At 59.1% G+C, this 24,440-nt stretch overlaps 1 protein-coding gene across 1 annotated transcript in view; it reads right to left on the bottom strand.

The window, feature by feature from the left end:
* LOC123353569 (syntaxin-binding protein 2-like) overlaps window positions 1-24,440 on the bottom strand; it is a 50,337-nt gene that overhangs the window by 11,130 nt on the left and 14,767 nt on the right. Inside the window, exons 2-13 of the mRNA XM_044994765.1 lie at window positions 14,727-14,776; window positions 13,533-13,614; window positions 11,843-11,919; window positions 10,347-10,425; window positions 9,599-9,702; window positions 8,162-8,310; window positions 7,884-7,968; window positions 2,825-2,955; window positions 2,569-2,676; window positions 1,624-1,681; window positions 1,005-1,070; window positions 186-266 (exon numbers count right to left, since the gene is read on the bottom strand). Coding sequence (XP_044850700.1) covers window positions 186-266; window positions 1,005-1,070; window positions 1,624-1,681; window positions 2,569-2,676; window positions 2,825-2,955; window positions 7,884-7,968; window positions 8,162-8,310; window positions 9,599-9,702; window positions 10,347-10,425; window positions 11,843-11,919; window positions 13,533-13,614; window positions 14,727-14,776 — 1,070 coding nt within the window. The remainder of the gene's footprint in view (window positions 1-185; window positions 267-1,004; window positions 1,071-1,623; window positions 1,682-2,568; window positions 2,677-2,824; window positions 2,956-7,883; window positions 7,969-8,161; window positions 8,311-9,598; window positions 9,703-10,346; window positions 10,426-11,842; window positions 11,920-13,532; window positions 13,615-14,726; window positions 14,777-24,440) is intronic.

Raw genomic sequence — 24,440 nt, 5'->3', positions numbered from 1 at the left:
CCTCTGGGGTGAGCAACGAGCCTCCAGAGAGTAACCCGAGCCCCATGTCCCCTTTCTGCACCCCCGGTGCTGCTTGGGGGGGCTGGCCCTGGCTCCAGCGAGCCTGCGGGTCTGAGACCCCTCTCTCCGGGCTGAGTCCATGAGCCAGACTCTGTCCCCCAGCCAGGCTCTGCCCACAGACCCACCTGCTCCACGCTGCACAGCTTCTCCACTGTCCCTTTGAAGTGCCGCATGCAGTGCTCAGCCAGGTTCAGGTGTGTGGAGTACTGCGGGGAGAGACCGGGGCACGGGTGAGTTTACCGCATCACCGGCTGGCCCAGAGCACCTGCACCCCCCAACCTCCAAGGAGGACACCTCGGCCACAGGGGCAGCCCCAACCGGCTGTATAAGGCAAGTATATAGGGATTGTTTTGCCCAGCACTGATGTGCAGCCACCTCTGGGGTGGAGCAGGGCAGCTGGAGGGGAGGATCAGGAGGAGGGAGCAGCTTCCAAACCAGCCCACGGCTTCCCTGTTCGTCACCACGAGGTTGGGGGCTTGGAGACCAGCCGGTGTCGGGGTACCTGTGCCAGTGGCCAGGAGCTTTCTGTTGGCACATGGCCCAATGGCACCAGGAGTGGCTCCAACGGGCTGGTTTGGAAGCCCACCAAGGCCCTCTCCCGAGAGCTGCAGCAGCAAGGCGTGGGCATTACCCAAGGGCTGCCATTGCTGGGGCTAACGGGGCAGCTCTGGGCACTGACGGCAGGATGCTGCCCACAGTGCCACACAGCACCTGGGGGGAAAATGGCTCTGCCCGACGGGACAGGTCAGCAGCTCTCATCAGGCAGTAAGGCAGTCCCATCACTGGGGCAGGGCTCCTGCCTAGCCCTGCACAGAGCTCCCCAGCATGCCCTGCCCCGCAGAGAGTCCTTACTGTCCCTCACCAGCCCCACAGAACACCCTGCCCCCCCATCAGCCCCACTGAATGCCCTGCCCCCTGCCCACTAACAGCCCCAGCCCCGTTACCTTGTTCAGCTCTTTCTGGTACTGGGGCATCTTCTTCAGGATCTGGGACAGGTCCTTGATGTTGGCCTGGAGGGAGGCAGTGGTGAGATCCTGCCCCCCCCCCCCCCCCAGTGCATGGAGCCCCCTGCAGGGCAGAGGCCTCACCCAGGAACAGCCGCAGCAGCCCAGCCATGCGTGCCAGGGCCAAGGCGGGTCACTCAGGCCATGTGTGGCTGCGGCTTGGGTTAGACCTGCTCTTCCCAGGCCAGCTGGAACAAGCCGGCAGCCCCCCAACCCGAGTGCCCCCCGGTGTGTAAAGCAGCAGCAGGCCAGGGAGATGCCAGCGTTGGCTCCCTGCAGCGCTCCCTGCGCGGCCCCGATCCTGCTGATCCCACCCCATGGGCCTCTGCCCTCCCCCACCAAGGGGAGCTCCAGAGCTCTGGCTGGGGGCAGGGGGCTCCACATACACCTCTTAGCCCTTTACAGGCAAACCCTGGGAGCAATGGGACAGCCCCACCCCCCACCAACCCCTGCTAGGGTAGCAGGGCAGCCTCCTCTCCCCATCAGTGGCTGTGGGATGGCCCCCCCCCATCCCTCTGGGCTGGATTCCCCAATCGCTCCCCCACAGCCCCCGCCGCACCTTGTCCGTGGTCAGCCTCTTGCTCTCACAGAAAGTGCGCAGCAGCTCGGTCACCTTCCTGCAGCAGGGAGAGGGGTCAGGCCGGAGCCAGGCACTGCCTTGGAGGCAGGGGGTGCCCTGTCCTATGCGACAGGGGACAGAGCCCCCACCCCACAAGCACTAGGGTTCTCTGCCTTGAGAACCTCAGACGGAGGGCAGGAGTTTCTTCCCAAGTTACCCCAAGGCAGAGAGTTCAGTGCACCCCTGGGGGCTCCTGGCGCCCTGCTGGGGGGGGAGGCTGGGGGCAGCAGCAGACCCAGCAGGAGGTCGGTGAGGGACTCACTCAAGGGGGCTGTGAGGTGCATGGGGAGATCCTGGGATCGGGGGAAGACTGTCCAGGGGGATCCCCGAGAGGAGCTGCAGACAGTGGCTCTGGAAGGGAGCGCTCAGAGGTCCTTTGGGGAGAGGGGCTGGGTCCAGGGGGTCTCAGCACTCAGAGAGGAGCATGTCTGAGGGACCGGCCCCAGCACTGGGTGGGAGTGGGAGGGGAGTCCTGGCAGTGAGCAGGAGAGGGGTGTGTTGCAAGGGGGTGTCCCTGCACTGGGTGGGAGAGGAGTGTATCCAAGGGGGCGTGGGGTTCCAGCACTGAGTGGGAAGTGAAGGGGAGGGGTGTGTCCGAGGGGGCCCCAGGGTGGGGAGGGGTGTGTGTGAAGGGGAGGATGGGGGAAGTCCTGGCACTGGAAAAGAGGGGGAGGGGTGTGTCAATGGAGTGGAGGGTCCTGGCACTGGGTGGGAGAGGTGTGTCCAAGGGGGAAGGAGGGTAGTGGGTCCCGGCACTAGGCAGGGCACAGAGTGGTGTGTTGGCAGGGGGAAGGAGGTGGGTTCTAGCCCTGGGCGGGGAATGGAGGGGTATGTATAGGGGGGGGGAGGCAGGGCACATCAGGGGGCGGAGCTGAGCGCGCTCACTTGGAGACATCAGCGATGTGCATGTGGCGTAGCTGCACCCAAAGTTCGTCGTCTTCATCCAGCAGCGCCACTTTCTCCCGCGAGTCGCTGATGCCTGTCGTCTCGTACCTGTGGGGGTGGGGAGACAGGGTCAGGCTGCGGCACCCCTCCCCCGAGTGCGAGGGCTGCGGAGCGGTGCAGGTGCCTGGGTCACATCCCCCCCCCAGCCCGCCTGAGGAGGAGTGCGGGGCGCCCCCTGCTGGCAGCCAGGCCCTACTTGTAGGTGTCGTTCTCGATGCTGAGCAGGTCGTAGGCCATGGCCTGGAAGGTGAGCTCGTGCAGCAGTGGGGACACCAGGTCGAAGCTCCGGTCTACGATCAGCAGCTGAGAGCGGGCTTTGTCGGGGCCCTGGGGCAAAGGAGAGAGACCTGTCACCCCCTGCTCCAGCAGAGGGGTCCTGGCCTGGCTCACACGGCACAATCCAATGGGCCCTGGTGGCCTGAAACTTCACCACTCGCCCTCTCTGCGGCCCAGCCCCCAACCCCAGGGGGAAGCCAAGAGACACCTCCCAAGCTAGCTGGGATGTGCCCTGGGGTCCTGCCCTGACCGGCAGGGAGAGCTCCCCACCCAGCTGTGCTGCAACGCCCCCTGCAGGGACAGGCCACCTGCCCCTCCTGCAAATAGCAATGCCCCCCTCCCCTAAACACGCTCTCTGCTCGTGCCTCTCCACCAACGGGAGCATGCGCCTTGCAAGGCAGCCCCCCAACTGCCCCCTGCCCCATATGCTGCGGGGGTGGGGGGGGAGGGTGTGATACACACTACACCAGAAGACCCTGGCTAGTCTATCATTAACTAACACCAAAGACTCTTTGATACAAGGTCCCAGAGCGAGACAATGGGACGTTATCCCGATGCCCCACCTTGCATCTGAGCTGGGACCCCATGTGAGGCTCTAGCTCCCCACTCCCAGCCTGGGTGGCCCCCCAGCATCCAGTTGGACAGAGACCACTCAAATGGTCAGCATCTCAGACCCACATCATTGGGGGGGGGCAGGCCCCCCCCTCCCCGCCTCATCAGCATGCACTGCCCTCTTTGGGCACCAGGTGGCGCTATGAGACTAACCCTGCGCTCCCATGGCAGAGGGCTCTGAAACCGGCTCCAGCATCCCCAGTGGAACCCAAGCCCACCCAGGAGCACCTCGGCAAGGGGCTGCGTCTGCTCTTCACTGGGTAGCACAGACAGTCGGCGGAGAGGGGACGGGGACGTACAGCCCCTGACGCTTCCCCAACTGTCTCACCTCAGTACCTGGCCCGACTTTCAGCCAGAACAGAAAGTTGGACCAGCCACCACCCACTTGCCTGGCAGGTCTCTACAGCCTCTGGGTAAATGGGCTGAGGCTGACAGGGGAGCACCTCTCCTGGGGGAGTATTTGGCCCCCATCACTGTAGCATCAGGGCACCTCACTATCACTACTGCATCCTGCCCCCCCCCATGCATGTGGGGCTGGGCAGGGCTGTCACCCCATTGCAGAGGGGGATGGAGGCCCAGAGAGGCTGGGTGACTCACCCAAGGTCACACAGGGAGTTTGTGGCAGAGCAGGGACATGAACCCAGGGCTCACAACTCCCAGGCTGGCACCCAACCCCTTGGGCCATCCTTCCTCTGCAGCTCTACCCAGCCTGGGTGGGTTGCTATGCCCAGCCCCCGACCCGGACTCTGCTCACACCTTTGCCAGTTCGACTCTGCTGGAGGGATCCCCCAGTGCAGATGGGGGCTGGTGTAACCACCGGGTCACCCCACCCTGCCCAGAGCAGAGGTGCGGTTAGTGAACTGCCTGTGCCAGCTACCCCTCAGGGCTGGCACCTGGGAAACATCAAGGCAAGAGGGACTAGTGCAGACAAGGCCCCAGGGCGCTGTCACCAGGAGCTGGGTGGCTTTGGAGACCTGACTGCTAGAGGCCATGCTACAAGAGACCCTGGGGTTCTGTGCCAGCTGGCAAGGCGGGGGCACACTGGACTGGCCAGCCGGGATTGTGCTACATGGAGCAGGGGCTTGAGTCAGCACTCCCGGCCCTGCGGTGGCCGTGCTGTCTGGATTCTATTGAAGGCGGCTGGGCAGTCAGGACTCCTGGCTCCTATTCCTGTCTCTGCCACCTACTCCTGGCATGCTGCTCCATGCCTCAGTTTCCCCCGGGTAACATGGGGATAGTGCTTACACCTGTGACAGGGAGGCCTGGCAAGAGCCTCAGGAATATCCCTGGGGGGACTCACAGGAGTAACAGCAGCAGGGTGTGCATGGAGCAGGACTTTGCCCTCCCCAGTGCTGCTCTCAGCTCCTGAGAATAGCACAGATCAGACAGGGGACGCAGGCTGGAACCAGCTCCGGTGCAGCAAGTAGCTCCGGTGGTTAACAAGCATGCTGTCACTCCCTTCCCTGTGTAGATGGTTTAGGCAGCCAGGTGTGCGACAGGCTCCCCTCTGGAGGCAGGTCGGTGCTGCCAGCTGTGAGTTACAGAGCATCTGTGCCATGGCAACCAGCTATCCTAGAGGGGGCCCCCCTGCCTGAGACCGGTATCATTATCCCCATTTTACAGATGGGGAAACTGAGGCACAAAAAAAGTGTAGATAAATCTCTGTATAAATCTTCACATAACTTTCATATGATTTTGTATTATGCCTCTTCCTATAACCCGTATTAAGCTATTTTCATACAACTTTGTATCAAGTCCTTTGATATAGGAACTTTGTATCAGATCCCTATGTAGAAAAACTTATAGAAAACTTTGTGTTAAGCCTTGGTATAATGTTATAGCCCCTATGGATAGTTAAAGTAGAAGAAAAATGTCTTTTTGCTAGTAGAATAAGATCTTCCTTTCCACTCCCTTAATCAATTGCCCTGTTGAATGAACGAGGTGTGAATGAGCAAGGTGTGGAACAGGTTGCAACCCTTGGAGAGGGGATGGAAGCCAGACCCAAGGACAATAAAACCTGTCAAGTGGGCTCCTTAAAGAAGAGCAGACATATTGACGGCCTTGGGGGTTAGAAGCCAGCACCTTCTTTTGGAAACACCCTCTTTGCAGCATTGGGACATCACCCAGAAGAAAGCAGGACAAAGGACCAAGGGACACAGACACAGATTTTGAATCTGGTACAGATTTGCATAAGAGGGAAGCTGCTATAAAGGTGAGGTGTCTTGCAGAGAACCTTGGGTCTCCTCTTGTCAACATGGAGCATCGATCCGGATCGGCAGAAGCCCGGCTCCACCCCTCCCCCATCTAACTCACCTGGCCAGTGCAGTTAGGGGGAGCAACTAATTGGTAACAACAACAAGACAGAGTGTGTGTATAGATAGATAGATAGATAGATAGCGTGTGTAATAGACAGACAGATAGAGATCATATGCATATGATCAGTGTTAATTAATACATGTATTGCTAATAAATGTGGCGTTTTGCCTTATTCCCCCTGAAAAGATCCTGTACGGTACTTTAAATACAACGAAAGGGGAGGTGACATGCCCAAGGGCACCTGGCTGGGAATAGAACCCAGGTCTCCCATCCCAGTCCAGGGCTCTATCCACTAGGCCACACTGCTCATGGATCCACAGGGTCGGTGCCAGGCCCCCAGCTGGGGAAGTCTCTGGGAGGAAGCCCTTTGCTGTGCCAGACCCCAACAGGTCTCTCTCTTCCTCTAGGACAGGCCACATGGCCTCCCCACCTCCTGAGACTGAACCGCTGGGCTTCACCCTGTGAGCCCTGCCCAGTGAGTCCAGCTGAGACAGACCCTGGCACAGACCCGTCCACTCCGCAGGGCCCAACGCCCCTCGGCCCAGGTGACAGGGCCACTCACCCAGTGTTGTCAGAACAGTCGGGTTTCTTAGGCACCTGGACCCCAGCCCCGGCAGCCCAGCCCCCTGAAGGTTAAAGCAATAGGCCATTCTGGTCAGTCCAGAGCCCAGCCGAGCTGCAGCGAAACCTGTTTTCAGGCTCCGGGTCTCTCGCTCAGGGCCTGTCTACATGTAAACCACTGCAGCTGCGCCGCTTCAGTGACGCCGCCTTTCTCATGCCCCCGAGTGATGCAGTTACACTGACCCAATTGCCTCGTGTAGACCAGGCCTCGGTCTGACCTTGGTCAGTTCTCAGGTGAGAGCTCCCAGCTTCCCTCACTAATCCCCCAGCTCAAACCTTCCCAACTCTGTGTTCTCGAGTTGGGGGCCCTGCTCCGATTCCCTGCTGGGAGCGTCCAGCCAGGAGCCGTTGGAGCCGGCACCGTCTTTCTGACCCCCCAGGCTGATCTGGGTCCGATTCTCTTCATTTCACCAAGACAGGGAGGTGACACCCCTCCCCCCCTACCATGACTATTACCTTCCCTGAGAGTCCTTCCACCCCAGCCCCCTGCCTGAGAAGCCATGAAACATATAGGGGAAACTGAGGCACACATCAGCTTCATAAAAGATGTCACAAACATTCCCAGTTGGTCACAGGTGCACAGTCTCCCAGCAGCTCGGCAAAGGCTGGAAGCAAGAGCAGAAGCAACAGAAGGGAGAGATCTGGAAAGGCCTTGGATTTTACATCACTTTGCTTCTCCTAGGGGGACAGGAGCCACTGGGTTTCCTGTGCAAGAATCCAGGGCAGGGTGGGTTTGCAGCTCCCCTCTGCTGGGGGTGGGACGGGGACGGCAGAAGCTGGGGGGAGCCCACAGGCCAGGGCTGACTTGTGGCTAAGACTCAGGAGAGCTGCGTTCTAGTCCTGCTCTGACAGACTCCCTGCATGCCTCAGTTTCCCCATCTGTAACACAGGCCACCCTGCCTCCCCTGGGAGGCTGAATTCACTAGTGAGGTTCCGATACCGTGGGGATGGGTGTAGGAGCACACACAGACAGGAGTATCCAGGTGTAGAAGAGGCTCCGTGTGCAAAGCTTAATTCTGTGACCCAACTGCCCTGTTTAGAAACAGAGAGAAAATGTGCTGGGCACACACTTCCCTAGTCGGTGCCTCAGTTTCCCCATCTGTACAGAGGGGATAAGGACACTGGCCTTTGTAGAGCACTTTGATATCTGCCCATGGCCAGTGTTAGAGAAGGGCTGGGGCCATTAGTCCAGCCACACAGGGAATGCTATTGTTCTGCCAACTCCTCAGGATCTCCAAGGAAGTTCTAGAACCCCACCCTGCCCCCCTCACCAGGATCTCCAAGGGGGTCTAGACCCCACCCCTTCCCCCACCAGGATCTCCAGGCAGGTTCGAAATCATTCCTCCTTCCTTCTACTTCTCATGTGCTTCCCCCCCTCCCCCGCCCAGCACTGTCCCATGGCGAGGGCGTGGCCGGCACAGCTCGCTCACCTCTCCCATGCTCGGGTTGTCTGCCTTGAACGCGTTGAGTTTGGCCAGCACAGCATGCGCCAGGTGGAAGTTATCTTCATGGTCCCTGCAGCAAAGACAATCCTGTGGGTCAGAAACAGCTCCTCCTCCAGGGGCACACGCACTTTCTGTAGGTGGTGACCAGGTACCCTTCTCTCTCTGGGCACAACACTTCCTGTAGAGGATGGCCGGGTACCTCCCCATGGCACACTCACTTCCTATAGGGGTGGCCGGGTACCCCTGCCCCCGGGCACACTCACTTCCTGTAGCGGATGGCTGGATACTCCTTCAGGGTTTCACACAATGTGGCAATCTGCTCTGCCAGCATCTCCATCTGCTTGTTCTTGTTCAAGGAGCGGTAGTGGCTGAAGCAGTTGTGGAAGGTCTGTGGCCTGTCCAGGGAGTACACCTGGGGGATGGGGGGCAGAGATCAGACCCTGGTGCCTCGCATTCCCCACACACTCAAGCTAACTTCCCCCCATTACCTCCAGCCCCTGGGCTTCCAGGGAGAGACCATGGGCAGCGGAAAGCAGTCTTCACCCTAGATATGCTCCTCCTGGCCTGACTGCCCCCGAATGATGGCACAGCTCTGACCCTGCTCCCCATGGCGCTAGCCCTGCCAGGCATGCCATCCCCCATCAGAATTCCCTCTCACTTGTTCAGTGGCCAAGACTGGGTTGGTGCCAACTGCTGGCAGCCAGGCCAGCTGTGCTCCATACCGTGCCCCTAAGATGGGCTATTGGACTGGCCAGCCAGGCAGAGCCATAGGAAGCCCCTAGTGAGGGAGATCCCTTTGCCAGAGCCACTCCTGTTGTGGTAGAGGGACAGCGGCCCAGAGATTCATGCACCAGCCTGGGACGAAGACTCCCTGGCTTCAGGTCCTTACTGAGCTGCAGACTCCCAGGTGCCCTCGGGGTGTGTCTCTGCCCTGGAGAAGTCAATGTTGGGGGAGGGGGCTTGGCCACGCTTCTAGTCTGGTAAAAGCCCCAGTGTAGCCACGGGCAAACCTGGCATCAACGCGCGCCTGCCGCTGTTGCTTATTTCACTGGCTGAACAGAACGAGCCATGAGGCAAACATGCTTGGACACCAATAAAACAATAATCGGCCCAGGAAGGGTTTGCTGGCGCAACAGGACAGGTGAACCAGCAAAGCCTCCTGACGGATACTCAGCTTGTGTGTGTAGACCAGGCTCATGTCGCTCTGTGCCTCAGTTTCCCCATCAATGCAATGGGGCTGACAACACAGCCCTCCCCTCAGGGGCGTGAGGGGGGAAATCCACTGACGACACAAGGAGGGGATGGGGCGGTTGGGCAAAGGGCAGGCGTGTGGAGTATCGGGCTGTCTTGCAGGCCTGGTATAAACCATCAGTCAGAGCTGGTAAAGCCGGGGAGGCAGGGCCCTCCTCCCCCAGACATCTAAGCCAGCGATTCCCCGTCTCACAGGGTGTGAGCAGCCACGGTGAGTCCCTGCTGCCCTGGGCTGGCATCAAACCCAGGGCCCTAGAGGGGAAAGGTTCCCCCCGAGCCACGTGGAACACTAAGGGTGGGGTGTCGTATGTCGCCGTCTGCCCCCCGGCCCTGATCCCCACAAAGCCCTCACCTGGCTCTCGTAGGGCAGGGGCAGGGGCAGGCTGGGGTGTCGTACCTCACTGCCTGCCCCCCCCAGTCCCGCTCCCTCCAACCCGGCCACCCCTCACCTGGCTCTCGTAGGGCAGGAAGGCCACGTTGATCTCCTTGAGGGTTTTGATGGCCTTGATGATCCGTGACTTGCTCAGCTCGTTGAACAGAGGCTCAGGACAGGCTGTAAGGAAAAGGCAGTGGGTGGGGGTGACAGGCACAGGGCTCAGGATCCCCAGCACAGCTCCAGCCCCACAGACGGGGCCAGGAGTCAATGATGAGTCCAGCCCCCCGGAACCAGAGTCACGCCGGGTTCTCGCCTTCTGCAGCATCAGCAGTGAGGGGGGGCCACAATCTCTCCTATGCAGCCCCTGTCTCCCCCCACCCCCGTCCCACAGGGGGAAGTGACTGGAGTGTACAACTCAGGGTGATGCACAAGGAGGAACGGGGACTTGGGCTCCCTCTGCCGCTGCAATGGGGAGAAGCAGATGTGACCCTGACACACTGGGTATTCTGGTGGTGTCCCATCCCCCCAGTTGGGACTGATGGAGCAATGCATGCTGGGAATGGTAGCCAGAGGCCACCTCTCTAGGCACACGCCACATGTATCTGAGAGTCATGCTGGCTGGAGGCAGGCCCGTGGGGGAGAAGGGAAAGGTGGGGTCGTTTGGTCTGGCCTGCTGGGGCTGCATCCCCCTGCTGGAGGGCAGAGCGTAATCGGGGTGCTGTGCACTGGCCTGTAAGCAGAGAGAGCCCCCCCCCACCCCCAGGCCCCAGTGTGCCGCTGGCCAGGCTCCCAGCTGGGGGATCCCCCACCCCGATACTCACTGTCCATGAAGAAGACGTGAGCCGCCTTGTAGGTGAAGGTGGGGGTGCCCCGGAAGTCACTGATCAGAGCCTGCACCGACTGCAAAAGGGGAAGAGGGGGGTTGTCAGCACCAGCCGAGGCCCCTCCCTGCTGCCCGAAGGGCCCAACCCATGCCCAGCCCCTGGGGACTCAGGGCCCAGCATGATGCCATCAGGAGGTGGGCTGGTTTTCACCCCCCTGGCTCTGGACTCCCTCCCCGACTGGAGCAAGTGCCCATGTCCAGGACATCCTCAGGGCCCAGCCACGTCTCTCGCTGGCACATAAGTGTCCGTGCCCGGCCACAGATGGGGCCTGGCATTGGCCTTGAAGCTGTACTAAGTGGGCTCTGACCAGTGCCCAGGGAACAGCCGTCCCAGGCAGCCGCCGTCAGGGCCCGCTCCCTCCCCGGGCGCCACGCTGGGCAACTGCAGCTTGGCCACGCCAGCTAGCCAGGCAGGGTGTTCGGAAGCTGTTCGGACTCCATGACAGGCCATTGTGACAGAATCATAGAATATCAGGGTTGGAAGGGACCTCAGGAGGTCATCTAGTCCAACCCCCTGCTCAAAGCAGGGCCAACCCCAACTAAATCAGCCCAGCCAGAGCTTTGTCAAGCCTGACCTTAAAAACCTCTAAGGAAGGAGATTCTACCACCTCCCTAGGTAACCCATTCCAGTGCTTCACCACCCTCCTAGTGAAATAGTGTTTCCTAATATCCAACCTAGACCTCCCCGCTGCTACTTGAGACCATTGTTCCTTGTTCTGTCATCTGCCACCACTGAGAACAGTCTAGATCCATCCTCTTTGGAACCCCCTTCCAGGTACTTGAAAGCAGCTGTGAGGACTTGGCTGCCCTGTCCAGAGCCCCAGGTCCCGGCTCGCAGTCCTCTCTTACAGTGCCCCCTTCGCGAGCAGCCCACGCGGGCACTGGGCTTCACCCTGCTCCCCTTCGCGCTACCAGTGCTTCCTGCCCCTGGTCTCCCTCCACTCGCCTCTGGGCTGCAGACACAGGAGCCTCCTCCCCCGCAACCTGAGCCTCTGCCTCAGCGATTCTCCTTCGCTTTCAGTCTCAGCTGAGGTTAGGGTGACCAGATGTCCCGATTTTATAGGGACAGTCCTGATATTTCGGTTTTCTTCTTCTATAGGCTCTTATTACCCCCCAACACCTGTCCCGATTTTTCACACCTGCTATCTGGTCAGCCTAGCTGAGGTTGCCTCTCTCCGCCTGCTGCACCATCCCATCCAACCCCCATGGGACTGCACTGTGGAGAGGTCTGGAGGACAGTCTGTGCCTCACGTGGCAAAGAACACGAAGCCCAGCTCCGGGGAAGCAGACTCTTGGGGAGCCCCTACTGGCCCCATTCCCATCCTGACACTGTGCTGCGCATCCCCCCAGACAGTGCCACCTCCAGGCAGCACGAGGAGCTGCCCCGGGGTCTCCCCTGCTCCCCATCCACCTGCCCCAGGCCCGAGCTCCTACCTTCTCCACAGGGCTGAGCAGGTAGATGGCCTCCAGGCTGGGGATTGGCTCCCGGCGCTTATTAATATCTTCCACGACTAGGAGAGAGCAGACATTAGGCGCGGGTCAATGTGTCCTAGCCACCCGGCCCAGCCGCTCTCCACCGGGATGGGGGGAGGGGAAGCCAAGGGGCACAGGGATGTTCGCTGGTAGCAGGCTGGGGGCAGGGCCGGTGCAACCATTAGGCAAACTAGGCAGCCGCCTAGGGCGGCAAGATTTGAAGGCGCCAAAAAGCGGTGCCCAAATGTCTGGGATGCTCACCCGGCGCTGCGGCTTTGATCAGCTCCGGCCGGCCAGGAAGTGATGTCATTCCTCCTCCGGCCGCCGGGGGCGCTGCCCTGCTCCCTGCTGCTCTGCCCCCGCCCCTGCTCAGCCCCGCCCCGCCCCCACTCCCCTGAGCTCTGCAGCAGGGACGGGGCTGCACTCACCGGCGGGGGGAAGTGCAGGACCCGGCCCCAGCCGCGCCGCCGGGGAGTGGTTCCCCTGCCCCCAAGCCAGCCCAGCCCCCCCCCACGGAAACCTGGGGCGCCCCCTACACCCCCCGAGGCCTCAGGCATCACCCCCCCACCACGGGGGGGCTGCGTAGGGCCCCAGAATATCTAGGGACGGCCCTGGTACCCACCCCCCTGCCCGCAGCCAGCCCCGCACCCCGTCTCCAGCCAACCCCGCACCCCCCTGCCCCGCCGCAGCCAGCCCCACACCCCGTCTCCAGCCAGCCTGCAGGCAGCCCCACACCCCATCTCCAGCCCGTAGCCAGCCCCACACCCCATCTCCAGCCCCACACCCTGTCTCCAGCCAGCCCCACACCCCGTCTCCAGCCAACCCCTGCCGTACCCCCCTGCCGTGACCGCAGCCAGCCCCACATCCCGCCAACCCCTGCCGCACCCCCCTGCCCAAAGCCAGCCAGCCCCACACCCTGTCAGGTTATTCATTTATTTTCATTAAATATGTAGACTAAATAATGAAATTAATAAATTTTCAAGCCGAGCGTGTATTAATTCTAATGAACAATGCCATATTATGCAGTATTCATTTTTGAAAGTTTATAATCAATGCTCTGGGGGGAGGGGGAGGGGTGGGGGCGCAAAGTGGAAGTTTTGCCTAGGGCGCAAAGTATCCTTACACCGGCCCTGGCTGGGGGGGTGGGGGGGGTCCACAGGCTACAATGCAGCAGCTGCTTTGATGTGGGGCCGTGGGCTGCGATGCTGCCACAGTATGGAGCAGGGAGGGAACATCCCTCTGTACCGTGCTGGGGGCACCCCGCTAGAGTCCTGGCTCAGCTCTGTGCCCCTCAACCCCAGGGCTCCTCCACCCTGGAGCAGGGAGCCAGCATTCCCCCTCCCCAGCCAGGACCCTGCCTGCAGCGTGGGGGAGCAGCAGTGAGGAGTTAACGGGAGTCTGAGAAAAGCGCTGAAGAGGCTCCAGCGGCTGAAAGCGCCGGGCTAAGGGAACTAGACCTGGCTGGGAAGGTACCAAGAACAAGGAGGGCACCTAGGGGGCTGCAAAGGGGGGAAAACTAGATGCAAACGTGAACGTAGACAAGTCAACTCCCCGACTGCGACGTGCATCAGAGGAAGAGGGGAGCCCTGGCGGGTGGGGGCAGAGTCCTGGGAGCAGACGGGAGGGAGGGATGCCGTCCAAGGCCACTCACTCGTGATGCCTTCGGCCAGGATGTCGGACATCTTGCAGCATGACGAGAGGATGCGCATGCTGGGGTGGTCCATGATCAGCACCTAGGGTAGCGAGAGGGGAGCTAGTCACTGCCCTGAACCCAGCCGCCCACCATCATCATCCATGACACAGCCAAGGGAGCAGAGCGACTGCTAATGGCGGAGCCGACGGCTCCCGGCCCAGCCCTTCCACAGCAGAGCGGCAGGGCCGTTACCAAGCCTGCACTTGGCTGAGCTGACCGTGCTAAGGACTGCGTGAGGAGCTACAGGGAGAGCGGCTCCGAGCAGAGTGGCTGGTACAAGACGTAGGAGACGGAGACAAACCTGGGACACCCGGCCATTGGGAATGGTTCTATCCTCCTAGACTGGAGGAGATCAGCCTCTTCGCCCAGGTGACAGGGTGAGTGCAAGAGGCAGGGACAGAACCCAGGAGTCCTAGCTCCCAGTGCTCTGATCCACCAGATACCTGCTCCCCAGCCCTCGGACAGAACCAGGAGCAGGGCACGGAGAAATGGAACGAGGGGAGTCTCCGTGTTCCCCTAGGAAAGCCCTGTAGGCCATCGGCCCAACATCTCCACCGCCTTCCTGCCGTGCCGAATGAACCCATTGCTCTGTGCAGCCCAGCATCCCGCTGTACCAGATCCGGCCACTGGGAAAGCTAGTCCCCTGTGCTCCCTCTGCCGCACCAGCCTAGCCCACTGCTCCACACACCCCAGCCCAGTCCATGCCGGGGGCTCAATAACCTGCCTGCCCAACGGCGCATGCTGCCCCCATGCTTGGGGTGGAGGAGGAGCAGGAGAGCACCATGTCCCCACCTCCTCCTCTTCCCACCCAGGCTGGCTCACTAGGCCCTGTTGCCTGATCCAATGTAAGGAGGGGTGGGGGGGGGAGGGGGAATTACTGGGCTCGCTGGGCCCAGTGGTCTGATCTGGTGTGTGTGTGCGGGGGAGATATGGTGCTAGCTGGACAAGCTGGGTCTGATCCAGCACAACGGGAAGGCAGACATAGCCAAGCCTAGCTGGGGACGGACGATGGGCTAGACAGCAGGGATCTGATCCAGCATGGAAAACCTCAGGTTCCTAATGAATCCCAAGAGGGTGGAGGGGCAGGAGCACGATATAGGGATACAGCATATCCCCAGGGGGACACCAGGGCAGCAGGCCCGGCCGGCTTACCTTCCATTCTCCTTCCTTCTTCACACTGCGAATGACGCCGCTGAGGATCTCTGCGAGGGAAAGACACGGGGATTAGTGGTGGGGCTCGGACAGGACGGCTGTGCCCTGAGCCAGGACCCACTGGCTGGTGGAAGGACCCCTTGGGAAGTGGCTCAGAGGCTGCTTTCAGGCCAGCTAGCGATGTGCTCCTAGCAGAGCCTCCAGTCAGCGATTGTGGTGGGCTGGCAGGCCAGATGGACCATGGCTCTGATTCCCCTTCCTTTCTGCCAGGCTGGATATGAGCACAGCTAAACTAAGGATCTGGCCCTGTGCAGCAAGAGAACCAATCCTGTCCGGCACCTCTTGAGTGGAGGGGATCCAGGGACCCTCTACTGTGTGTGGGGGACGACAACACAACAAAGACTTTGAATCCTGAGTCCTGCACATAGAACTCCTCCAAGGCATGCTCCACTCAGAGAACTACCCGCCTGTCTCCTGGGCACCTTCCACAGCCAAGCTAAGCAATTAGATCGTCAGCTCTTTGGGCCAAGTACCATCTTTTTGTTGTGCCACCACAATGGTACCCTGACTGGCACTCCTGGGTGCTACCATAATACACCTAATAAATAATGTACAGCACCCAGCACAATGGGGTCCAGGCCCACGACTGGTGCTCCTGGGCACTACCATAATACACCTCTTGAATAATGTACAACGCCTTGCAAAATGGGGCCTTGGTCCAAGACTGGGGCTCCTGGGTGCTACCATAATACATCTGTTTGTTTTGCCCCTACAAAGCGCCTGATTCTGGCTGGTCCCGTAGGGCATGGCTCAGGGCGAGTAGTGGTCAGTTGTAAGTAGTGTCACCTGCAGCCCCTAAGGCCGTTCTCTTTGGCAAAACCCGCTTCCTAAATTCTAACCAATGTCAAAGCCAAGCTAGACTCCTTTCCAAAGCAGCTGGGGCCATCACACTGACCATCCCCCAGGCAGGCTGAACTGCATTCACCAGTTGGTTCCATCCTTCACTTGGGGTTGTGAGTCTCTCCGCATCTGAATCAGGTGAAGCAAGAAATGCAGGCCTGGCTGCAGAATCAGGAGCCGTAACTCCCTGCCTGGGCCTGCTGGAGGACAACATGAGGGACGCCAGACAGAGAGACAGACGGGGCTGCTGCAGGAGAATCTGGGGCCGCTCCCAGCATGTGTCAGTTTCGCTAGGCACCTGCTAACACAAACCTGTTCCCTCCCCTCTCCTTGCCAGGGCATGGGGCGGGGCCTTCTCATCACATGATCAACAAGGGGCGGTGCCATCTGAGTTGCTCTGTCTCCAACACAGCTAGAGCATCCCCAAGGCCTGAGACTCTACAAAAGCGCTGGTCTCCTCCGCTCCAGCTCACAGCGAGCAGCCTCTCCAGGCCCTGCTGGGGCCCCCTGGGAGTTCAGGAGCTGGGCCAAAGACACCCTCGTGTCTCTCTACTCCCTTCCCAGCGGGCACAAGACAAGAGCCTCCTTCCCTGCAGCTGCTGCCGCCTGGATCAGCCCCCTGCATCTCGCCGCTCTCCGCCTGCTTGTTGCTCTTAACTTTCCTGCTGCTATTTTATCTTTGTAGCCATTTAGCCCCGTACAGGAAAGATCCCAGCCTACTGGTTAGACCCTTCAGCAGCTCCCTTATCCAGGCTTATAATCCTATCTAGGACCCCGAGTCATGGCCCAGGGACCCACTGTGCTTGGCACTGTACATTATTTACTAGGGGTGTCATGGTACAGCCTAGGAGCCCCAGTCACACCAGGCCCTCTTGCGCCAGGCGCTGTACAAATACAGAATACAAAGACCTCCCGAGCTTCAAAGAGCTTCCACGTAGAAGACAAGTGGAGGTTCTGCAGCCACCAGGCTCATTTCCCAGAGGGTCCCAGCGCCGGGAGCACCTTCTTCCTGCAGGATCATGTGCACAGCACACAATGGAGAACAGCAGGGCAGCCAGTGCCCGGCTGGAGGCAGACGAGACATCTCTGGAACAAGAGCTCAGGCTGCCTTTCTGGGACCGTAGAGGGTTTGAGCAAGAGGCACTTACAATGGCCTGGTTTCAGCAAAGGGCATATTGGTTCTGCAGGCAGCCGCCCATCAAAGAAGGCCGGCCCTGTGGTGAGTGACAAGAGCTCAGGACATGGGAGACCAAGGTTCCATTTCTAGTCTGCCACCGGTCTCCGTGCAATGGGTATAAGAGCCTGGCCATGCCTCAGCACATCACCACTGCGGTAACAGGGGCTGTAAAAGTCCCTGTGATGAACTGGCAGGGTGCTGTGCAGCCACGGATCGGAGCAGATCCCTGCCCTGACAGGCTCACAGCCTAGAGGTGTGAAGGGAGGAGATACAACATACAGGCAAATCACATTGGTAGCGCCGAGAACAGATTTATAGCTCTTGGGTAATTAACATTGCGCCCTCGCTTGGACTGGGCTATGACCCTGACTGGACAGGGTGCCAGGGCAGTGACCATGTGCTCCTCAGGGGATTTTCAAAGGCTACCTGTGCCTCACAACTGAAGCACTCAGCCTCCCAGTGAGATGGGTGATCCCATTTTAAAGGCAGGTAAACCGAGGCACAGAGTGGTAACAGCTGAGTACCACATCAGCTGATATTGGTGTTACCTGCAGTCTCTAAGGCTGCTGGTTGAGGAGTAGCCAGTATGGCAGTGACAGAGCCTGAGATACGACCTAGGAGTCCTGACTACCAGCCCTCACCCCTGCCCTAACCACTAGCAGTTCTCACATGCATTTCATCGGGCCTCCTCTCTTTGTGTCTGCAGTTGTTCACACCTCCACCCCGCCTCAAGTACATATACCCCCCGCTCCCCCCCCCGAAGGCAGAGCAGAGAGCAGCAGCTGCACAGAAATAAGAACAGCGATGTGAAAAAATGATATTCATCAACATCACCTTTCACAGCAGACTTAGCACCCCAACACCACCCTTACTTCTGCACTGCTGCTGCCACCCTGGGGCTGACAGCTAGAGCCCCACCGCGTCCCCAGAGAGGGATTGAGACAGGGGGACAGAGCCCGAGCCTGGGTGGGTGGCTGGGCCCTTTGCTCCTGCCTCCCGGGAGTGCACGGCCCTTGTGCATGAGCCCCTGCCACCGGGGGCTGACAGCCAATGCTCTTGAAAAGCACACAGCTCACGCCTCCCATGACACATCCTCATGCCTCCCTTGGGAGACCTGCCCCATAGTTGGAGAATTGCTGCACTAGAGAATGCTCCTCTCCCACTGTCTTGATTCCTAGCTCTAACCACTAGACCCCACTCCCCTCCCAGAGGCAAGGATAGAACCTAGGAGCCCTGACTCCTAGACCACACTGCCCTCAAACTCTGACAAGCTGTTAAACTTTCCCCGCAGCCAAACCAAAAGCTCTCCATGCGACGCAGCCACGTGCCACTTAGGAGAAGCCTCTTTAGCCAGCGCCGTTGAATGAGTCCTTTCAAATCCGGACCTAAAACCGAATTAACTCAATTGCTGGGACTGAAACCAGATAATCCGCTTTCTTCCTTCCCTGCCTGCAGCTAATCCAGATTTGTGATGTTAAAAATGCAACAACTGGCAGTGGAAAGAAGAGACAGGTGGGAGTGAGTGTAAGGCCAGACGGAACCATCAAATCATAGAATCATAGAATCTCAGGGTTGGAAGGGACCTCAGGAGGTCATCTAGTCCAACCCCCTGCTCAAAGCAGGACCAAACCCAACTAAATCATCCCAGCCAGGGCTTTGTCAAGCCTGACCTTAAAAACCTCTAAGGAAGGAGATTCCACTACCTCCCTAGGTAACCCATTCCAGTTCTTCACCACCCTACTAGTGAAAAAGTTTTTCCTAATATCCAACCTAAACCTCCCCCTCTGCAACTTGAGACCATTACTCCTTGTTCTGTCATCTTCTACCACTGAGAACAGTCTAGATCCATCCTCTTTGGAACCCCCTTTCAGGTAGTTGAAAGCAGCTATCAAATCCCCCCTCATTCTTCTCTTCTGCAGACTAAACAATCCCAGTTCCCTCAGCCTCTCCTCATAAGTCATGTGCTCCAGCCCCCTAATCATTTTTGTTGCCCTCCGCTGGACTCTCTCCAATTTATCCACATCCTTCTTGTAGTGTGGGGCCCAAAACTGGACACAGTACTCCAAATGAGGCCTCACCAGTGCTGAGTAGAGGGGGATGATCACATCCCTTGATCTGCTGGAAATGCCCCTACTTATACAACCCAAAATGCCATTAGCCTTCTTGGCAACAAGGGCACACTGTTGACTCATATTCAGCTTTTCGTCCACCGTAACCCCTAGGTCCTTTTCTGCAGAACTGCTACCCAGCCATTCGGTCCCTAGTCTGTAGCAGTGCATGGGATTCTTCCGTCCTAAGTGCAGGACTCTGCACTTGTCCTTGTTGAACCTCATCATATTTCTTTTGGCCCAATCCTCTAATTTGTCTAGGTCCCTCTGTATCCTATCCCTACCCTCCAGCGTATCAAACACTCCTCCCAGTTTAGTGTCATCTGCAAACTTGCTAAGGGTGCAGTCCACACCATCCTCCAGATCGTTAATGAAGATATTGAACAAAACCGGCCCCAGCACCGACCCTTGGGGCACTCCACTTGATACCGGCTGCCATCTAGACATGGAACCATTGATCACTACCCGTTGAGCCCGACCATCTAGCCAGTTTTCTATCCACCTTACCGTCCATTCATCCAGTCCAGACTTCTTTAACTTGCTGGCAAGAATACTGTGGGAGACTGTATCAAAAGCTTTGCTAAAATCCAGAAATAGTACATCCACTGCTTTCCCCTCATCCAGGCCGATGTCCTGTTCGACAGGCCAGAGAACTTCCCCCAGGTCTCCCTGCACTTAGCCAATTACCTGCCTTTGGCTAAAGCCTCTTCCGCAAAGGCTGGCTCTGAAGCCCCCAGAGATGGAGAATCCACCCCTCGCCGGGGGGCAACAATTACCCTCCCACTGCAAAATCGGTGCCTTATTTCCAATCTGATCTGGTCTGGCTCTAACGTCCAGCCAGTGGTTCTTGCTCTGCCTTCCCCGCTACATTGAAAAGCTCGTTAGCACCCAGTATTGTTCTCCCCTGGAAAGGCCTCAGACACTGAAATCAAGTCCCTTCTCCTCCCCGAGGCGCTAAGGAGGCTGAGCTCTAGGCCTCTCCCTGGCTGGCCTTTGCTCCAGCTCTTGGATCAGTTCTGTGGCTCCTCCCTGCACCATCTCCAAGCTGCCCACGGTCTTTTTAAAATGTGCACCCCAGAGCTGGATGCAGCGTGCTCTCTGGCTCTCTGATGTCATAAAATCCACCTCCCTGCTCCTCAGTGGGACCCCTCCACAGGAGGGGCTGGCTGTACAGATCACAGCCTTTCACTTGTGCACGACAGGTTCATTAGGCCAGGTCTACACTACAGCCTTATACTGGGATAACTACGTCCCTCAGGAGTGTGAAAAATCCACACATCCTGCCCCCCCGAGTGACGCAGTTAGACCGACCTAGCCTCTGGTGTAGACAGTGCTACGTCGGCGGGAAGGCTTCTCCCGTCAGTATAGCTACCGCCTCTCGTGGATGTGGCTTAACCACGCCGACAGAAGTGTTTTCACTACAGCGCTACCGCGGCACAGCTACCCTGGGGTGGAATGTGCAGAGAAGCCCATAGATGCTGGGGCTTTAAAGAATGCCCGATTCAGCATAAACACCACAGTGAGCTCGGCCTCCAACACACGTGCCCATGCTAGTGTGGGTAGCGAGAAAGGCTCCAAAACCCGGTCTGATCAGTTTGAAAGGCTACAGCCACAGTGCTGGGAGCGTGGGGGAGGCCAGGCACTGGAGAAGGGGCAGGCCGGGCTAAGCAACCAGCAGCAGCATGTGCAAATCACGTCCCTGGAAGAACGGAGCCAGCTAGCGACATTGGAGCAGCAGGGTGGGGGAAGGGCAGCTCAGAAAGCAGGGGGCACCTCTGCCAACATTCAGGGGACAAAAGCAAGTGAGGGTAATTCCGCTGGGCTCTTGGCGCATCTAATGCCATGGCAGGGAGGTTGCTCTGAGTGGGGCAGGACCAACGTGGCAGTAAGAGCTTGGTGCCCTCCGCACCTACACTGCGCTTCTCCAATTGCTGCCAGGTGGGGGAGATCTTCCAGCCCAAGTGCTTCAAATGGGGCTGCAGGAAGTGTCCGTCCACAACATGGCACATTGCCAAAGAAGCTGAAACATCTGGACCTCTGGCCACGTGGCCCAGCGCCCGCAGCCCAAGTCATCACGGAGCAGCCAGAAGCCGCAGTCAGGGCCCTACTGCAGGGTCCCGACCCTGGGAGATCATGCTGCAGACAGAGACGCTGCAGGACGTCAGAGGCGAAGGAGCCCTGGAGGAGGAGCCCAGCTCCCCCCACGGCTGGAGGTGGGGGGCTGGTGGGGGAGACACGGAGCCCTGGCCCAGGCTTGCCACAGCTAAACCACCCTGCAAGCTCCCCAATTGGGGCCTTGCTGCTCGAGCTGCGACACGGAGGTTAACCCAGCCTAGAAGTAGCCGCCCCAATGAAGGAAGGTGTCAGGACATAGGTACGGATGGAGTAACACTGCCAAGGGCTACGCAAGTGTTAACAGAGTGAGCCTCACCCCCCCCCCCGGTGGTGGGCATTATCCCCATTGCAGAGTGAGGAAACTGAGGCCTGGGGAGCAGAAGTCCTTTCCCCAAGGTTAGACAGTGAGTCCATGGCAAAGCTGGGAATAGGACCCAATAGCCCCGAGCCCCTGACCTGTGCTCTCACTCTCACTCCTGGCAGCGGGTGTGCGGGAGCGTACTGCCCACCACACTACGTTTCCCTGTAACTCAAGCCACGTCTCTCCCTACCCCACCCCTAGCCCATCAGGACTTGGCTGCTCGGCCCTAATGAGGCTCTAGGGGCTATTCTGCACCAGGACGCACTGGCCTCCCTGCTGCTTTCCTGCAGTTCTTTTACACCGGGGCACACAGGCGCCCCGTTCACCGGGGCACGTGGGGCTCTAGTGCAAGGTAAGGGGCTGGCAGCACAGACTGGATCCAGACATGGCAAAGGCAGACAAGAAACTTGCTTTCTTCACACAATTCTGCTCAGGCATTTTGACCCTGAACTGCAGCTACGGCCCCCGGCGCCAGCCCTGGGCTGCCCCCACCAGCTGTGCCAGTGCCCCTCACTACTGACTGGAGCCCCTGCTACCCCAGTCCTGAGCTTCCCCCCCGCCCCACTCCCAGCTCCGCCAGTGCCCCTCACTCCTGTCCGCAGCCCCCTGCTACCCCAGCCCTGGGCTCCCCCCCACTCCCAGCTCCGCCAGTGCCCCTCACTCCTGACCTGCAGCCCCCTGCTACCCCAGCCCTGGGCTCCCCCCCGTTCCCAGCTCCGCCAGTGCCCCTCACTCCTGACCTGCAGCCCCCTGCTATTCCTCTTCAGAGACCCCCCCCCCCCTTTGAACCGGGATAGTATGGCCCACCCCAAGTATTCAAAAGTCACGTGTCAGGCCCTCCTAATTGTGCAATTTACTGAGGAGAAGCTAAGAGAAGAGCTAAGGGTTATTAGCACCACTGGCCGTCTTGAACTGTGGGCCACTTTTGCTCTGTCCCAGTTCTGGGGGCAACCGTGGAACATCAGAACTGAATCCACTTTCCAAGGGTCTTTTTAAACCCCAGGTCTGTGGTCTGGATTTAGGCCCTGTCCACTGCAGCCTGGGCTGGAGATTCAGCCGTGGGTTGGGCTTCTGAAGTAACGCAGCCCTCACAGCAGGTCAGGGTGTTGCCAGAAGACAAGGACTAACACATAGCAACGAACACCTCAGAGTCCAGCACGCACAAGGCAACGGAGGCCAAGCCAAGAAGCAGCAGCCACCCCTGGCCTGGGCTTCCGGCCTGTCCCGCTTGAGGACATGAGCGGACTGGGTTTGCTCTCCTTAATATCCAAGCAGGCCCACAGCAGAGGCAGCCTCAGTGCTGGAGCCATCAGCGCTCGCAGGGCTGGCCTGGGGGCTGTGGCTATAGAACTGCATCCATCCAGGGAACAAATTATCTTTGCAGCACAACCCACGTTTCTATTGGCAAGTCACTTCCTGCGCAGGGGTGACTCGCGGCCGGGCAGAGCAGAGATAAAGGCAGCTAGGCAACCGCCTAGGGCCGTGGTTTCCAGAGTCGTGTGAAGCTAAGATCTAACAAGCTGCCCCCTGGCTCTGCAACCATGCCAGGCCTCTGGGGAAGGGCCCAGGGAGGGGGCAGATGGATCAGCCCTGTAAGCCCAGGCACGTCAGCCTCTTGCCGATCAGCAACTGGTTGCTGCAGCACTGAGGTGGTGGGAGAAAGGTCACAGAACAGACCCAGACCAATAGCAGGGGGCAGCACCACTAGGCAGAGGAGAGGGGCCAGCAGTTGCATGCTCCATGGACAGGCTCCTGGATGCTACTGGAGTGTCCCAGAGCTGCAACCTCTCCCTGCCCTTCCCCTCCCCACACACACACACACACCCAGGATAGCAGGGGCCATGCTCAGTGCTCCTGTGGAATCCAGATGGACTTCCCAGAACCCTGATGCTACCTAGCAGGAGCCAGAGACCAGTGAGGCCCATTCCCTTCCCTGTGTTTTCAGCTCAGCCTGAATCCCTCAGCACAAGAGTGGAGAGCAGGGCAGGGGGGTTCGCTCAGAGAATGTCTCACCCAGCCCCTGCGAAGGAGGTACAACCCATTCTTCCAGATAGGGAAACTGAGGCAGGGGATGGGGACTCACTGAGGTCACACAGCAATGCAGTGTAACCATTCTGGCTATACTCAGGCATCCACCGAGACCATTTGCTGCCCCCACCCGCCACATACACACACACACACACACACACACACACACCATGCTCCCCAAATCTCCAGGGAGCTCCCAAGAAATGGTGCTGTCAGTGGGAAGACAGAACTCACTAATAACTATTAGCCTAGATTGAGTGATTGCTGGCCAGTCCTGCCCCTCCGAGCCAGCCAGGCCCCCACCGCCCGCTAAAAGCAGATGTGCTCTCAGACCCTCCTCAAGATGGGCATGGGACTGGCACAATCCTCGTCACAGCCCGGAGGGGACACATGAAAACAGGGACTTAACCACGAGCTCTAGGTAATGACCACCCTGCCGGAAGTCGCCACCACGATGCAGAGAGCTCAGCTTCTAATTCCCTTTGGCCCCCATGCTCCTGAGAGAAGCCCTTGAATACACACAATCATTTGCTATCCTCCCACGTCCCTGTCTATAGCCACTAAGATCCCTGAGTGCAGTCTCTGCATGGTTAAAATGCGGCCACCGCTGGGGAGAAGAGCAGCCACCAGCTAGCTGCGCAGTATGACAGCGCAGGAAGGAGAGATTTCGGGAGGGCACACTGCTGCTGGTCTCTAGAGTGTCGCCCTGAGGCTGTCGGCTGAACGGGTTCATTCTCAGCGAGGCCCTGGAGCACCTGGCACTTGGGGCATGCCAAATGCTGGTGCCAAGGCCAGAACACACGTCATGCTGCGCAGATGCTGTGTACAGAAGAGTGAAGCTGCTAATGCATTAATGGCCTTGGCACAGGACTGGGCCAGGGGATTAGAAACCAGCCCCACTGCTCCTTCCAGCGGCCCCATCATCTGCCAGGAACACCCTTGCTCACCTAGGCCTGTACCTGCTGCCGAGAATCTGGTGCCTCGGCCTCACCAAAGCACGTCCCCATCATCTAGCCTGACCCCCG

Source organism: Mauremys mutica, chromosome 20 (genome assembly GCF_020497125.1).
Source record: "Mauremys mutica isolate MM-2020 ecotype Southern chromosome 20, ASM2049712v1, whole genome shotgun sequence".
In the NCBI taxonomy this organism is placed as follows: Eukaryota; Metazoa; Chordata; order Testudines; family Geoemydidae; genus Mauremys; species Mauremys mutica.
This window is presented reverse-complemented; position numbering and strand designations above follow the sequence as displayed.